This window comes from Betta splendens, chromosome 9 (assembly GCF_900634795.4).
Source record: "Betta splendens chromosome 9, fBetSpl5.4, whole genome shotgun sequence".
Lineage (NCBI taxonomy): Eukaryota > Metazoa > Chordata > Actinopteri > Anabantiformes > Osphronemidae > Betta > Betta splendens.
The window spans coordinates 8,780,085-8,795,185 of NC_040889.2; the positions used below are offsets into that span (position 1 = coordinate 8,780,085).

At 44.8% G+C, this 15,101-nt stretch overlaps 1 protein-coding gene across 3 annotated transcripts in view; it reads right to left on the reverse strand.

The window, feature by feature from the left end:
• Positions 1 to 15,101, reverse strand: part of plxna4 (plexin A4) — a 153,087-nt gene that overhangs the window by 38,723 nt on the left and 99,263 nt on the right. For all 3 annotated transcript variants that reach the window (XR_008695782.1, XM_029163423.3, XM_029163422.3), the window contains 4 exons: positions 14,362 to 14,462; positions 4,711 to 4,834; positions 1,979 to 2,132; positions 80 to 179 (listed from right to left, as the gene is read on the reverse strand). Coding sequence is in view for 2 of the 3 variants with exons in the window: in XM_029163423.3 (XP_029019256.1) it covers positions 80 to 179; positions 1,979 to 2,132; positions 4,711 to 4,834; positions 14,362 to 14,462 (479 nt within the window). In the remaining variant the exon portion in view is untranslated. The remainder of the gene's footprint in view (positions 1 to 79; positions 180 to 1,978; positions 2,133 to 4,710; positions 4,835 to 14,361; positions 14,463 to 15,101) is intronic.

The window sequence follows — 15,101 nt, forward strand, 5'->3', positions numbered from 1 at the left end:
TCAACATGAGGTCACATGCATTTATGATAGACACACAACTGTGACATAACCTTGAGATCATGAAATTACTTTGACTTACGATTTGTGCACGCTGCAGTTGTAGAAAACAAAACTGGTGTTTGCGAAGGCCAGGCCCGTCTCCTTAGATTTAAGGTACAGCTGCACGATCTGGTGATCGCCTAAAATCAAGAAAAACACAGATCGTGGTGAATACAAGGATGCAAAAGCCACATTTTGCTATCTAGAAAGACGGAGCCACAGGTGCTGGGCCTGTTGCAGCGTAGGCCGTATCTTAAGACAGAGGGAAAACAGACAGGTTCTGTTGGATGGATTAGGTCTCCTGATCCCTTTCGCCTTAATGAAAGCTGTGCACATGCATTTCCCTTGGGATGGAAAAAATTCCCCAGGAAAAGTCTTTGAGAGTGTGTCTGACAAGGTAAAGTGGAAGCAGATGAAACAGACACCATGTGCTTTTTTTAGGGTGTGTGCGTCTTCTGTACTTGGTGTGTCCTTTTGTCTGGCCCTAATGAAGGAGTTCATGTTTAATTCAACAACACATCCACACATCTGCAAGCCCTCTCTCTCTCTCTCTCTCTCTCTCTCTCTCTCTCTCTCTCTCTCTCTCTCTCTCTCTCTCTCCACTCTACCTCTGTACCTCTCGCTCTCTCCTTCCCACTCATTCGCTACACACAGGTGTCTTCGCTGCCTTCCCACACTGCAACTTTTCTTCTCCCCTGCGTCTCCCATCGTCTTTCTAACAAAGAAGGAATCATTCATCAATCACACCAAAGCACCTCTGACAACAGATCTGTCCTAATTAGGCCACCTAAATGTTACCTTGAAGCCTCCATCAGTCTCTTCCCTTCTTTTGTGTCTTTCAGCCAAGCTTAGACTAATGAGTACTAGTACAAATGGACACAAATATACTGTGGGGAAAAATGTGGATTTTTCTCCTCCTTCAGAGGGAATATACTGTAATCTGTGGGTTGGAGAAAGGAATTGCCCATCTTAAAAATAAAAAAATGTTTCTTAATCTCCAAAGAAAACCCCAGTGCTCTGTCAGCTGTAGATGTGTGTGCCATCCATCCACTGTATCCACTGCCGTGCGTCTGGACATGTGTGTCTCATGTTTCTGCTAACATGATTAAATAAATGAATAAATGAAAATGTTAATATTTGTGCATGTCTACGGCTGAGGCCTGACAGATTTCACCTCTGTGTAAAACCCATCTGGGAGCTTTTCTTTATATGTAAATTTTGAGCATTACTGATGGTTCACCCTTTATTTTCCCTTTTCATTCATTATTCATCCCTCTTTTCATGAGAGCACAGGACGATGGCATCTTCATTATCCCAACATGAGGACACTTTCAGGGTTGGGGATGAAGGATTGTCTGCCTGGGGACAGGCCTTCCCACATGGGAGCTTAGTTCAATTAGATCAGGCTTAGCCAACCACAGGCCAGGGAGGAGAAGAGCAATGCAATTAAGACAAAAATATACAGTATACTAAACAAATGATATCAGGTTTTGGATGTGAAATGAATGTATAACTGATTGTAACTTGACTGCAATGAAAAGGTGCCTTTATTAGCAGGGACTCTGGGTTTTGCCTACTTTGTGCTGGGCTTAACCATGTGCTCCGCACATCTGCATCAAGGGAGGGCAGTAAATAAACCAAATGACAACATAATAACAAATGTTCACTCAATTACTGAGCATGTCCTAGGGCAGCGCTCTGAGGTCTGCTGAGTTACTGATGGCTGAGGAAGCCAGAAAGACGTGGAACACTCATAGCCCCAGGACGGACACGCTCCTGACTGAAAACGCATGTTTGTATTCAACAGGTCCTTTAACTTTGACACCTTGTTGGTTCTGGTGATACGTTTCAAAATGTAAACTCACTGATCCCTTTTTCGTCGCCTTAGGCTCTGAACAAAGGTTGAAACGGGTCAATAAAAGTAAGCACGGCCTCTCACCTTTGTCAACAATGATGCGCGGCATCTCCTTTTCAGCAGGCGAGGAGCACTTGATCCGGTTCCCCTCCACCAAGCCGTTCATCTCAGCCACGTCCTCAAAGGTGCAGTTGACCCCGGCAGACAGCTCTGGCACATTGTGGGCCTCCAGCACCAGCTGCCGACAAGCAAAGAGGGCAGAGGGAGTGGGAATATGAATATACACCTAATATATGAAACCATATGAAAAATAAACCAGCAGTGGGTCCAGAGTTTTAGTGGCCGAGGAGAAAACTAGCAGTAAGACTGAGGTGAGAAAATGAGCAGAGGAATGAGGGGATGGAGGGAGGCCTTCTGGGAAATAGGCAATGCTAATTTAAGCCACTATGTTTGAAAACGCACTGTAAGCTCTTTATTCAGGTGGGGACAACGCTGTCCTTGAGCAGGAAATAGAAAAAGGGGGTTGAGAGGCAGGTGGAACAATAATATAAAGTAGACAAGCTGCAAAAGGCTGATTGGAAGGTGCAGATGTGATCAGAGAGCTGCCTGACAACAGCTTCCCACATACAGTAGGATGAACAGTGACCAGGCGTCTCTGTCCTCAGGCCGGGGCACGCTTTGTCTGTATCCACCTCCTTGCTGTTCGAGGGCCCAGACAAACTCATCTGTCTTCTCTTCTAGCTTTTAATGACTCACAGTATGTTTGAGGGAAGGAATGCAGCCAGAGCTTCGGGTCCCCCACTTACATTCAGAGGAGCCACAGCCACTGCAGCCTTGAACAAATGTACATAAAAACAACATCCAACATTTTGAATGCTGTGTCTGTCGCTGAGGATATTCACAGTGTAATGATGGAGTGGATTCAACTGCACCTATCATCTGTAATTTACTGCCAACATTTTGTTAGTACTCGCTCTTTATTCTTATCACTGAAGCTGTAATTTCACATTATCAGGTATCAAGGACTGCCAAAGTATTATTGTGCCTGTAATGAGATGAAAATAAAGGTCTTCGTATCATCATAGCAATCATAATATATTGTATATCAAGTGAATAAAACCACAAGATTCAGTTTTTGTCCTGTTTTATTTAAACTACAGTAAATATTTTATTTCTAATGCACAGAAACTTTACTAATTAAAAGAGACTTAAAAACTAAGAAAAATACTTCTGTACTTTATTTAACAATAAGCTTCAGTATTAAAGTATCATTTTCTCTTGACTTCGCTTATCTTTCCAAACAAATATATAACACAAAGGTCAAGAAGGAGCCGCTGTCCATCTAACAGAAGCTTCTGCCGCTAGACGGGAGATGTGTGGCATAGCCTTTGAGTAGAGGCTGCTCGCGGGGAAAAGGTTAAACATTTTCTAAAGGCTCTGGCTTGACCAACATCTCGCACACCATGAATATCATTAGAGTGATGGAGAGGTGTAGCTCAGAAAATAAACCTGTTGTGTGACCCACTGAACAACACAGACGGAGAATAGTCATCCAATGCTCGACCTCGGAAAATCAGATTGGATATTTAAGCAGTTGGTCTTGGAGAATCAAAAACCATTTCCAAGCCATTATTAAACAGGAAATGGGATTTGAATTGTGGCGTCACTCATGGTGGTTAAGGCCAATGGGATTTTTATAACATTCGGTGTTACAACCTTTAAAATTGGTTGCGACATTGAATGTGTTGACAAAGGCAAGCAGTAAGCCTCCGAGGCTACGGTGGCCTGGCGCGATGCATTCAGGCAATCTCCTCTAATCCTGCAGCAAAGCACACACGGATGCATACAGTACATGTGCTGTAGGCGCACAGACACGTCCCCGTCCCAGAGATAAATGGGCCTCAAATGGGGACGGTGGGGATGAAATCAGGTAAGAGGTGAGAAAGCAGCCTCTAGCTCTGCACACCATTAATTAAACACACACCACGCGTTTTGTGCACTCTGCTGACAAAGTAGCGCTATCAAACTAAAAGCCCAACAAGTGTGTGAATTTCTTCCCTTTTTGCACGTACAGTACACATTTTGGCTGTCGTCGACCGTCGCTCCTTGAACGCTAATCAATAAACTTCAACAATCAAAAACAATTCGTACCCTTTCATATTTGGCAGCTTTTTCACAATAAAATGTTCCGGGGGGGGAAAAGTGGCGCATTTAGCTGCCAACAATCACAAACACAGCTGGGCAACGCCGCGCGCTGCTAATGACTGTTGACATTTGTTAGGAGGGCATTTCGCTGGACGGGGCGATGAGTTATGAGGTCAGGATTTGAAGGACTCGTGTTGGCAGGCTGCAAAACGATGTAAAGCAGGATTATAGCGCTAACACTAGCCACTAATCAGCATCTAGAGCGTAATTACATTGCATCACAAATTACGCTTGAGTGTGTAATACTGTCAACGTGCCAGACAAGATTTCTCACTTGCAACACATTCAGCTAGCGTCACTGTTTACTGCTACATGGCAACATTAAGCAGCTAAGCGTTTACTCTAATGTGTTCTATCCTGATTATCTGTATGGACTTTCTTCTGATTAAAGTTTGACCACGTTTATCAGCAGCGTAGTGAATAAACTGTAACAGTGTCGGGGTTACAGTATGTTAGACAGATTAATTAGTGTAGATATGGTGAAAATCATCACAGGGCCAACAATGTGCATGCACTCAAAGCCTTTATTAATAACCTTTACAAAAGCTTTTAAAGAGAAAGCCCCTTGTTTGTCTCGGGTATGTGTGAATGACGTGTTTCTATCCACTCACCGTCACACTAAACTGGGACACTGAGATGTTATTGGGGTGAACGCTGAGACGCACGCACTGCTTGATGTCCGACGCAAAGCGCCGGGGCTCGGATGAGCGTTCACATTTCTCCTTTCTGGTGCACCTGAAAAAAAAAAAAGAAGACAGAGGGGGCGTTATTCTGGAATAATAAATACGCACACACACGCAGGCAGTAACCTGATCAGGGTTTATTCCTTTCCACCTGCTGCCACCTGGGAGAAGGAGAATGTCCCGCCGCCCTCCGACAGATTTATCATATTTCATGTCCAGCACTGCGCTGGATACAGTGGTGGTGAATGGAAGCCCAGTCTCCACTGGGAGGGGCAGCTGCATCTAAAACAATGGTTGCTCTATATGTGGAAGAGGAGCTGCTCTGTCGGTAAAGACGCAGGCCTCCTCGGTGAACCTGAGCTAGCGACAAGTGTTCCTGGGGAAACCCAGGTATGGATGCGTTTTTGCGTGTGAAATTCTGGAAAAGTCTTAAGACTTTATATCAACCTTTCGCCTTCTCCCCCTCTCTCCACAAATGCAAGCACTCATTTAATTCCTTCATAAATGTATTCAAGTTTAATCCCCTATTGATTTATACAAAAACCTGCCGCACAATTAACAGCCCAGCAAGTTCAGAGGCTGCCCTAAAACTCCTTAAAAGAAATGAAAGGATGAAAGGCAAAGCAAGAGGTCGTAATGAACGAGTGCACAACTTTGAAGGTGGGTGACGTTTGAGATACAGTAATACCTAATGCAGCGTGAGCCGGGGTGAGGGGGGGGGGCTGCTTTGGACCTGACATGACTATTGTAAAGTTAAGCGGCCTAACACGCTGCAAAGAGGACAGACATAAAGAAAAAGAAAGAAGTAATCTGTTTGAGGGAGGGAGGGAACAGGAGGAGGGGTAAAGAGTGCAAGAGAGAGAGAGTGAAGAAGAAAAGCACAAGGAGCAAGATTTAAAGGAAGGCAGCCATTGTTGGCTTCCTCTGAAGCTAAGGCCGCTAAGCTGGTTTGAGGAGGGTTTTAATCGCTTCGGCTTCTTTTGTGCCTCTCTGTAACTCCTGTCTGTTCATCCTGCTCTAGGCCTAGTATTTAATAAGACCACATCCAGGCAAACAACCCACACAGGAACCCGACACTCAGGATTTCACCTACAAACATCCATACTGTACAATGATCATATAGATTCAGTTTGTTTTCATCTCCCTCTGCGGTTTATCGTTTTTTCGCAGGCACTGCATGCAAAAAGAATGCACTGCATTATTAGTGTTTACTGGAAGCCCTTCTGTAAGTGAGTCATCGCTAAATGAATCATAGACAGAAGTGAGCAGACGTTTATACCACACCATCAATTTATAAATCATCTGCTAACACTCGCAAACACATGAACACACAAGGAGATTTGCTCTCTTCAATGTCTACACGAGCGCATCACAAGTTATTGATTCCTGAGGGATGCGATGACACATATATGAAGAGAATGCAATTACTCGTAAGTCTCACACTTCCCACACGCTCCGATTTAAATATAGAAGAATTTACATCAAGCCAAATCCTGCAGACATCACCATCACTGAGCTGCATGCGGCGCAGGTTCAGGACGTGATCTCAGGATGACTCTGAGCTGCTTTACATTACAGGAAGAGATAAAGCAAAGGCACTGAATAAGACATGCCGCAGACCTGTTAATGTCTGCCACACAGGAAATGACATTTTAGGCCTGATTTTGTATGTGTGAGTCACGGCGAACAGTATTTATGAGAAATAATTACTTCTGCAAACATTTACAGCCCACAGGTTTTATTGCTGGCAGACTTTTATGGATCTCTCAAGCCGACGACACATAATGAGGCCACGTGAGTTGATGAAACCAGGCATAACTGGACCGGAGACTGCTAATACACCGTCATTAGTGAAGGTTTATCGTTATAGTCCGGGGACTGTTTGTTGTGCCTGTTATATAGATGTGTAACAGACATAGACATTGTACAAAAACTCTCAAGCGCAACAAAATATATTAATCTGAGACCTTTGTACTTCATCTGTATATCCCAGATTTCCAAATGTAAAGAGCACAAACAAGCATGTAATCCTCACTTAATTCCTCCCACAGTAGAAAGTTTCACGCCTCAGAATCGCTCACACTACTGTACCTGTATGCAGCATAAACTGTCAGAGGACGGAACCTGTGAATCACCAGGCATATTGATTGGGATTAACTTTGTTATTGTCCTCGCTGGTGTTCTGCTTTTGCTGTCTGCTGATGCAGTGAAAGGATAGAGAAGATAATGCTGTACATGAGAATTGGACATTATTGGTGCCAACCACTGGATAATTGTTTTCAATTATCATCCAAACGGACCTTGAAAGAAAAATGATTGCCTCGTTTGTAACAATATGAAACAATCCCACCCTCTGTAAACTTTGTAATCAAAGACTAGACCAGAAGCACAGAAATCAAAGCGATTTAGATTTCAAACGCTGCCATAAAGAGCCTGACTGGGGCTATCGTTTCTGCCACGCATTAGATGTCCAACATCTATTCATTTAGTGAGTAAACAGTGCTGTTGTGGAGAGGCGATTTCACTAGCAAAGACACATTATGAGAGAAGGAGCTGAAAGGATTAGATTGGCCCTGAATAGAAACTAATCTGCACCCTTGTTTCTTCCAGCCTTTGATAAGGTGATACAATTAGAGTAAGACTGATGAGAGGGCACGCAGGATTTCTAGCCTCTGCAATTGTTGCTGATGAGACTGTAACAACCATTCAGAGCCTTTACATCAAATATTCAATCACACGTATTTTCGACTTTAATTTTTGATGCTCTGTGTCTAAATAGTGTCTCAGAATGCTGATGATGCCCGGTATGTTCACCAGACCTGCTCGCATACACCTTCAACCCAAAACAGCAACACTCATTCAATCACAAGGGTTTAATCATAGTTTGTGTTTTGAACTGTGCACCAGTATAATTAGAACAAATAGCTCATGCTGGTCCACAGCAAACAACTCCAAAAACAGAATAACAGCAGATGTAAGTAAAGGAACATATAAATATAAACATGCCAATACAGAAGAGCCCATAAATAAATCAAAACACCACACAGTCCTTAGTCAGGATCAAACACACAATACTCTGACATTTCCAAGGCACTGGGGCAGAAAATAACTCAAGGCTTGATCCCTTGTGGTTCAAGCTAGTCAAGTATCAGTGGGGCACAGTTGCAGGGCTCAGGGGAGCATACTCTAAGGAGAAGGTGCAGATGCATGTGGCCATGTGAGACTTCAGGTGTAATGCATATCTAATGTGGGGCTTGGGGAAAGTTAAGCAGCCTGGGAAATGAAAGCTATTAAATTCACAGAAAGCTGGGGTCCAGCCGTCCTCAGCACGTGGGTGAACACATGTAGACACACGAGCATCAGGCGCAAAGGGATCAATAACTTATGTTTGTAAACTCTTACATAGCAAATCAGAAGCATTACTAGTTTTGTGATCATGAACCCAAAACTGTGGTGAGACAATAAACCACAAACCCAATCACCATTTAACGGGCGAGTGTAGAGGTTCAGCCAAATGACACATCAACAACCAGCCTGTCATGCGTACAAGTGACCACACACACACACACACACACACACACACACACACACACACACACACACACACACACACACACACACGCACACACACACACACACACACACACAGGGCAGCAGTCAGCGTGCATCCCTGTGCTATCATTAAGACTGCTGGTCCACGGAGCAGAAATCCGCATGGAGAGTCATTACCTGGCCCAGTGGCCATGACCCTGTTACTCCCGCTTGTGGACACACACACACACACACACACACACACACACACACACACACACACACACACACACACACACACACACACACACACACACACACTCTGTGTCTCTTATTTAAACCCATATCCAAAGACACAGAGATTGCAGCTCACCTGCCCCCCGTCATCATATTTAGGTTCTACGAATGCAAGAACACCGGTCGAGCAGAAAATTACACAGTAGCACTGCTGCTGAGAGGCTGCACCTACACACACTGGACCTCACCGCAGATAAAATCAGCACTAAAAACAAATAAATAAAACATTAAACCTAAAATGAGGGCTACTAGCGTTTAATATTTGGAACAGCCTGCATGAATTCTTTATTTCTCTATCACACATGAACATGCTGGGATAGATGGTCGTCAGCAGCATTAATGCCGCCCTGTGGGCAAATAAGCAGCAGCTGCTTTTCTTTCTCCTGAGTTTCGGTGCTTCACACAGCCATGCAATTTAATCAGCTGTCAAAAGATGTGCCACCAACTTCCTTCATCTCTCTCATTTACACACACACACAAACACACAAACCCCTGCTTTAGTGGCGAGGTGGCCTTATTAGGTGCTCTATCTGGCGTATGTGACGCCATGAGGCCAGCTTCTCCACGTTACGCGGCTTTATCTGCCCGGCTCAGACGTGTGCTCACGTGCTGCTTAGATGAGAATTAAGAAGGTTACAGAGGGTGACAGGCAAGCAGATACAAAATTAGTCTGTATGAATTTTACCAGAATATTGGGTTCATTCAGTTTTAATATAGAGGATTACTGTAGTGGCAGATGGTTAAGCATCCAGCTAAATGTGCTTTTATTATATTCTATCACCAATAGAATGTGGAGGACGGACGACTGCTGAATGTATAACATGCTTATTTGGTTTCTACGATGCTGCTGTTGTCATAGCAACCACAGTATGAGGTGACATGTTTAAGTAGAGGTGATCTCTGCCAAAGTCCATGTGAACCGTGTGTGTGTGTGTGTGAGAGTGAGAGTTTGCCACACACAACTAAATCATCTACTTTAAGATCTGATTTCTTCAATTCTCTCATCTTCTCTCTCCTTTTCTCTCTCTTGTCCCTCTCACCCGTCTCATTGTCTGGAATACATCACCATATATCTTCACTTTCTTTTAGCGCCACCACAACTCTCATTCATCCTCTGTCTTGTGCCAGTCCCTGTGTCTGGTTCATGCTCTGCTGGACAAAGGCAAAACACCTTCCACTACTGTGTGTGTGTGCGTGTGTGTGTGTGTGTGTGTGTGTGTGTGTGTGTGTGCGTGCGTGTGTGTGTGTGCGTATGTGTGTGTGTGTGTGTGTGTGTGTGTGTGCGTGTGTGTGTGCGTATGTGTGTGTGTGTGTGCGTGCGTGTGGGTGGAGGGGTGACAACAGGTGACAGTGAGCAATGGTCCTGACTTAAAAGTGGACATCCAGCTGTTGTCTTTGTGCTCGTGTGCCAGGCTCGGGTAGCTCAGTTTGTGTGTCTGTGTGTCTTCACACTATGATGGTGACAGAGAGACAGAGAGGGAACCGGGAGGTGCAGTACTCCGTTCCATCCTGATGCCCCTGTCACTTCTTGGTCTTGTTCCCTTCCCTCAACTTCCCTTAGCATTCAGTAAGAGGTAGAGGGTGGCGGTGGGGGGTGGCGGGTGCTCAGGAGATGGCCATTGTCCCCAAGAACAAACACCAGGGCAAGTGTCACTGATGCAAAGATGAAAGAAGAAACACTGAATAAATCTAACAATAGCTTTTGTTAAAACTCTTCCAAGCCCTGTACAAAAGTTTATGCATTGGGGAGTTTCTAGATATATGCAGACCCTGAAAATGAGGCAGTTTGAAGTTAGTGCAAACAAAATATCAGTCTATTCCTACTTATTCTGTCTTCATAAAGGTGTCCAGCCTGTTAAATCTCTCTCCCCATAATAGGGGAACTAGTTTATTCCAGTGTGAACAATGGCCGTCCCTGCCAACAATATGTTACCAAGCACTTATGGTTATCTCCAGGGGAAGGCCGGCGACTGCGGCAACCCAACACAATGAAGTCCTGGTAGCATGCTAATTGTGGCACTGCAGTTTAATTAGCATTAGTGTGGCATACCACAATAATGAGCACGCTGAGGTAACGGATGACTGTGAACATAGCGACAGGTTGCAGCCGTGCAGAATTAATATGAGCGAGAGAAGAGCGAGAAAAGGGGAAAAAAAAACATTCAGTGCTGCCAATTAGCTTTTCCCTCTGAAAAGGTTATTCATTTGACAGCACCAAAGATGTCTTAGGAACACAAAGGATTTAGAAGACAAAAGCGTTGCAGCGTGACTTGCAAGTTTCATCAGCCACGCTGTGTGTTTACTTGTAACTTCTTGAACTTTTTTGTATGATCATAATGAGCTTGTACATGTGTTTGACAACGGTTTATCAAGGTACAAGTTCAAAAAAGCGTTGGCATCTATTACGCTCATTTAACCGGTTAGGTCTCAACTGTGCGTGACGGGTGCGTGTCGGCAGTCATGATAATAACATGGCAGTGCACCGGTTCATAGGGGCCGCCGTGCACATGGCAGTTTACCTCTGGTTGCCTATCGATTGTATAGACCGACCTTCTCTAATGAACTAGAAGAAGGCATTTGCCTGTGGCCACTGGCACAGATGACTTTGCGGCCCCCGTTTCCACTTCAGGGACGAAGGATCGATGTTTATGAGTGTGTGGAGGCAGAGAGAGGAGTTGGAGGAGCGGGAGAGTGTGTGTTTACAGACATAAATGCCTCGGAATACGAAGCGCACTGGGTGCCATCACTTCCACATCACCCCTCAACGCACTGTACAATCACACAAAACATGCACTGGAACTGACACCAAAATGCAAATAAATAAACGCAAACTGTGAGCAGGCGCGCAAATGTAATGTATGATAAGCTGCTGGAGATGGAGAGCGACGTCAACGGCAGAGGGGAGCAGGGTCTGAGGGGAAAGAGGAACATGAAAGTGAAAAAAAACGTGTGTGCGTACATATTACCGCTGTCGAAGGCAGAGATTGAGATATGTCAAGCCAATTATTAATGTGATATTAATGTGCAACATTAGCACCGCTACTTGGAGACTGACACTGATATTACAGAGTAATGTGAGATATTCTCAACATCCGTGCCAAATATGATGACATTCATTTTGACAATGCTACTTCTCCAAATATGGTTTCCAATCTGTCTGGCTGTCACGCATGACAGGCGCCTTGACAGCCTAGTTAACCACTTACAAAACTGACAGCTGACAGACTGGCATTAGGAGAGGTATCATATCCATAACGTAGCATCAGCACGCCTGGCAGTGTTTCACTGCAAAAGCACAGAGATTTCTTCAAACTGAAACAAACAGCTAATAAGTCTGGTTTTGAAAATTAATTCAAACTTGTTCATTTATATATTTCCTCATAAATATTTGGATACCTAAAAATAATGAATATATACTGTATATTATTAGCAGGTATTCATCTATGGCCACTACCTCTGTAGATTCTGTACTATGAGCCATTCATATTCCCTAATAGATAATCTTCTTCTGGCTCTTCGCTGATTGACAATATGACGTCCACTGTCAGTGGGATGAGACTGGGAAGAAAGGCGTGATGAGAAGGAAGGGCTGATATGATATTTCACCTGGCGAGTTCTATGAGCATTAGCATAAGTTGTGCATTTCAGAAGCAGAGGGGATAAGCTTTAGTTTGATGGGCTGAGACAGTGTGGTTGACAGGGGAGGTTTCCGGCTTGGTTGAGAAGGGCTCACTGCGGGTGAAGGGAAAATAGGATGCAAGGTTTCCTACTGCGCTCAAAAACTTAAGGCATTGAGGACACTGGATAAATATAACGCTGACTGGATAAATATGCCCACACACACCCTATACACCTAATGTAGTAAGTAAATGGAGAGCATCAAGGACAGTAAACACACACACACACACACACACACACACACACACACACACACACACACACACACACACACACACGCACACACACACACACACACACACACACACACACACACACACACACACACACACACACACACACACACACACCTTCCACTCCTGTTGATTCCCTCCCCTGTACTATTGATTGCATTTCTCCTCTTCCCCTGGTGTTTTCTCTAGGAGCTCCTCTCACCGATCTATAGAGTAAATAAAGGCAATGCAGAGAGAGAGGGCGAGAGCAAAGAGAGTGAGAGAAACAGAGACGGCAATTTTGTTTGGTCTCGGACCAGTAAGGTGATTTCAGGGTTGATTGGGAACAGCAAACTATTTGGGTGCACACTTCCAGAATGGCAACTGCCTGTTATCCTCCACCACGTGTGGGTCTGAGAGGCTGCGTGAGGTGCTTTTCGCTCTATGTTTTCATAAAGATAAGTCACAATATTGTTATCTGTTGTTCCTCCAGGCAGAAGCAAAATGCACAAGAGGCTTTTGCATTTCTGGGTTATCAAAGCCAAAAAACACACACGTGCTAAATATTCGGACGGTGGATGGAGAGCCAGCAGCACATTCAAACTTAAGATCTGAGTCAGGCACATTTAAAGTAACATGACAGACACTGGTAGGCCTCAACAAGTAGACTAATTAATCTGTTAAAAAAACTACAGACTTCATTAATGTTTAATTTCATTTCTGGACTAAATACTTATTATGAATTATAAGTATTATTTCTGTGCTTGACTTCTGCCTTAACCTCTTTGTGACCTATATCACATCAAAGTGTCTACTTTGTCGTCTAATGCACAATATACCCTGGAGATGTGAAGCATTTTAACATCTGCATTAATTCAGGCCTTAGTTCAACAGTGTATCCGAGCTGGTCACTTTGATGTCACATCTTTCAGTCCTAATCACAAATGACTAGTCTCTGTCCTCCATCTTCTCCTTTGCTGTGCATCTGCATTTCCCTGGGTTTCAGTGAGTTTCCTCCTCACAGTCACATTGCTCCACTGCCCTCACCTTGTCCCCTCAGTGCCAAGGTGCTAAATGTACTTACTCTCTCTCTCACACACACACACACACACACACACACACACACACACACACACACACACACACACACACACACACACACACACACACACACACACACACACACACACACACACACACTTGCGCTCTACCCAAGGGCAGGCACCAACACAAGAAACCAATTTTCAATTTACAGTGAAGTGCAAAATCTCCCTGCCCCCAGCAAGCACCATCTCCCACTTCAATCTTAAGGGACAAGTTTCTGTGTGTGTGTGTGTGTGTGTGTGTGTGTGTGTGTGTGTGTGTGTGTGTGTGTGTGTGCTAAAAGAATGATATAGAGTCAGATAAGGTTATAGGTGAAGCAAGAGAAATGCAGAACAAGAACAAGTAAGTAAAGGCTGAGAGTGAGTCAATTGTGGTTAATCTTTGAGCTCCCCTTCATTTTCCTACAATAAGAGACGCTATCGCTAAGTTTGGAGCGGTGCCCATCACAGCCTTTGCAGTGCCCGCCAGTCTGTGCTCTCACCAGGCTCTGGTTTCAGGGCCGGTAAACAATGCCAGTGGTTAGGGTCGGTAATAGATCTAAGGGGGCACTGGCACAATACCAAGCCCCGGGAAGGCAACCTGAGACCTGGCCTGAGTCGGCTGGAAGAGGCACAGGAAGCTCCAGGGCTGCAGGGGATGGAGTGCTGGGCATGTGAGCAGGCGCTACCGAGGGAGGAGACAAGAGCAGCCCGAGCACAGCCTTGTGCTGGAAGCCCAGTGAATGCGTGTGAGCGGAGTCCACGACGGGGACACTTACATGTTGTGCAGGACACACCAGCCACAGTGTGGGTCTCCTGAGCCCAGACATTCGCTGCAGGTTGAATACTGACCGCAGGCTTCCACTGGGACCCTGGACAGCTGTGGAGAAATAACAGTGGAAAGATACTTCAAGTTCAGGCCTTTTACATTTACTGATGGAGTTAAGACGCCACATATCCCCTTCACATTAACATACAGCACAGTGTTTTGTCCGTCTATTATGATATATGGTCCTGCCAATTCAAACTGGCGTTGACTGGCACTGATTGACGTGTGACTTGAGCGAGCGAGCACAAAGGGGAGGCCGGGGTAGGTCCGGCCGTCCCCTCCTCCCGTCTCCATGGCAACAGAGTGGCGCAATAACAGATGTCGCTGGCACTTTTGATTTATGAGCCGTCGTCGTCGGATGACCGCTGTCACTCACGCCGCTCGGCGATGACAGCGAGGAAACGGAGACGAAGCGATCGGCTTGGAGCTGATACGGCTTCACGATGAGACTAAAGCTGCATGTGTGCGTGTGCGCGTGTGCGTGTGTGTGTTTGCGTGCGTGTGCACATCACCTTCTCTTTCAGATGGAGCTAAGGTTAAACAAATGTTTTGTTTTCCTTCTGTGACCCACCATTTCCCCAAGCAGAACAAAAAAAGTAAAGTAAAGAATCCAGCAAACAGACTTATATGTAATATATGATGATGACAATTTAGGAATAAAACGCACAATTTAGCAACTTCACCTTCAAC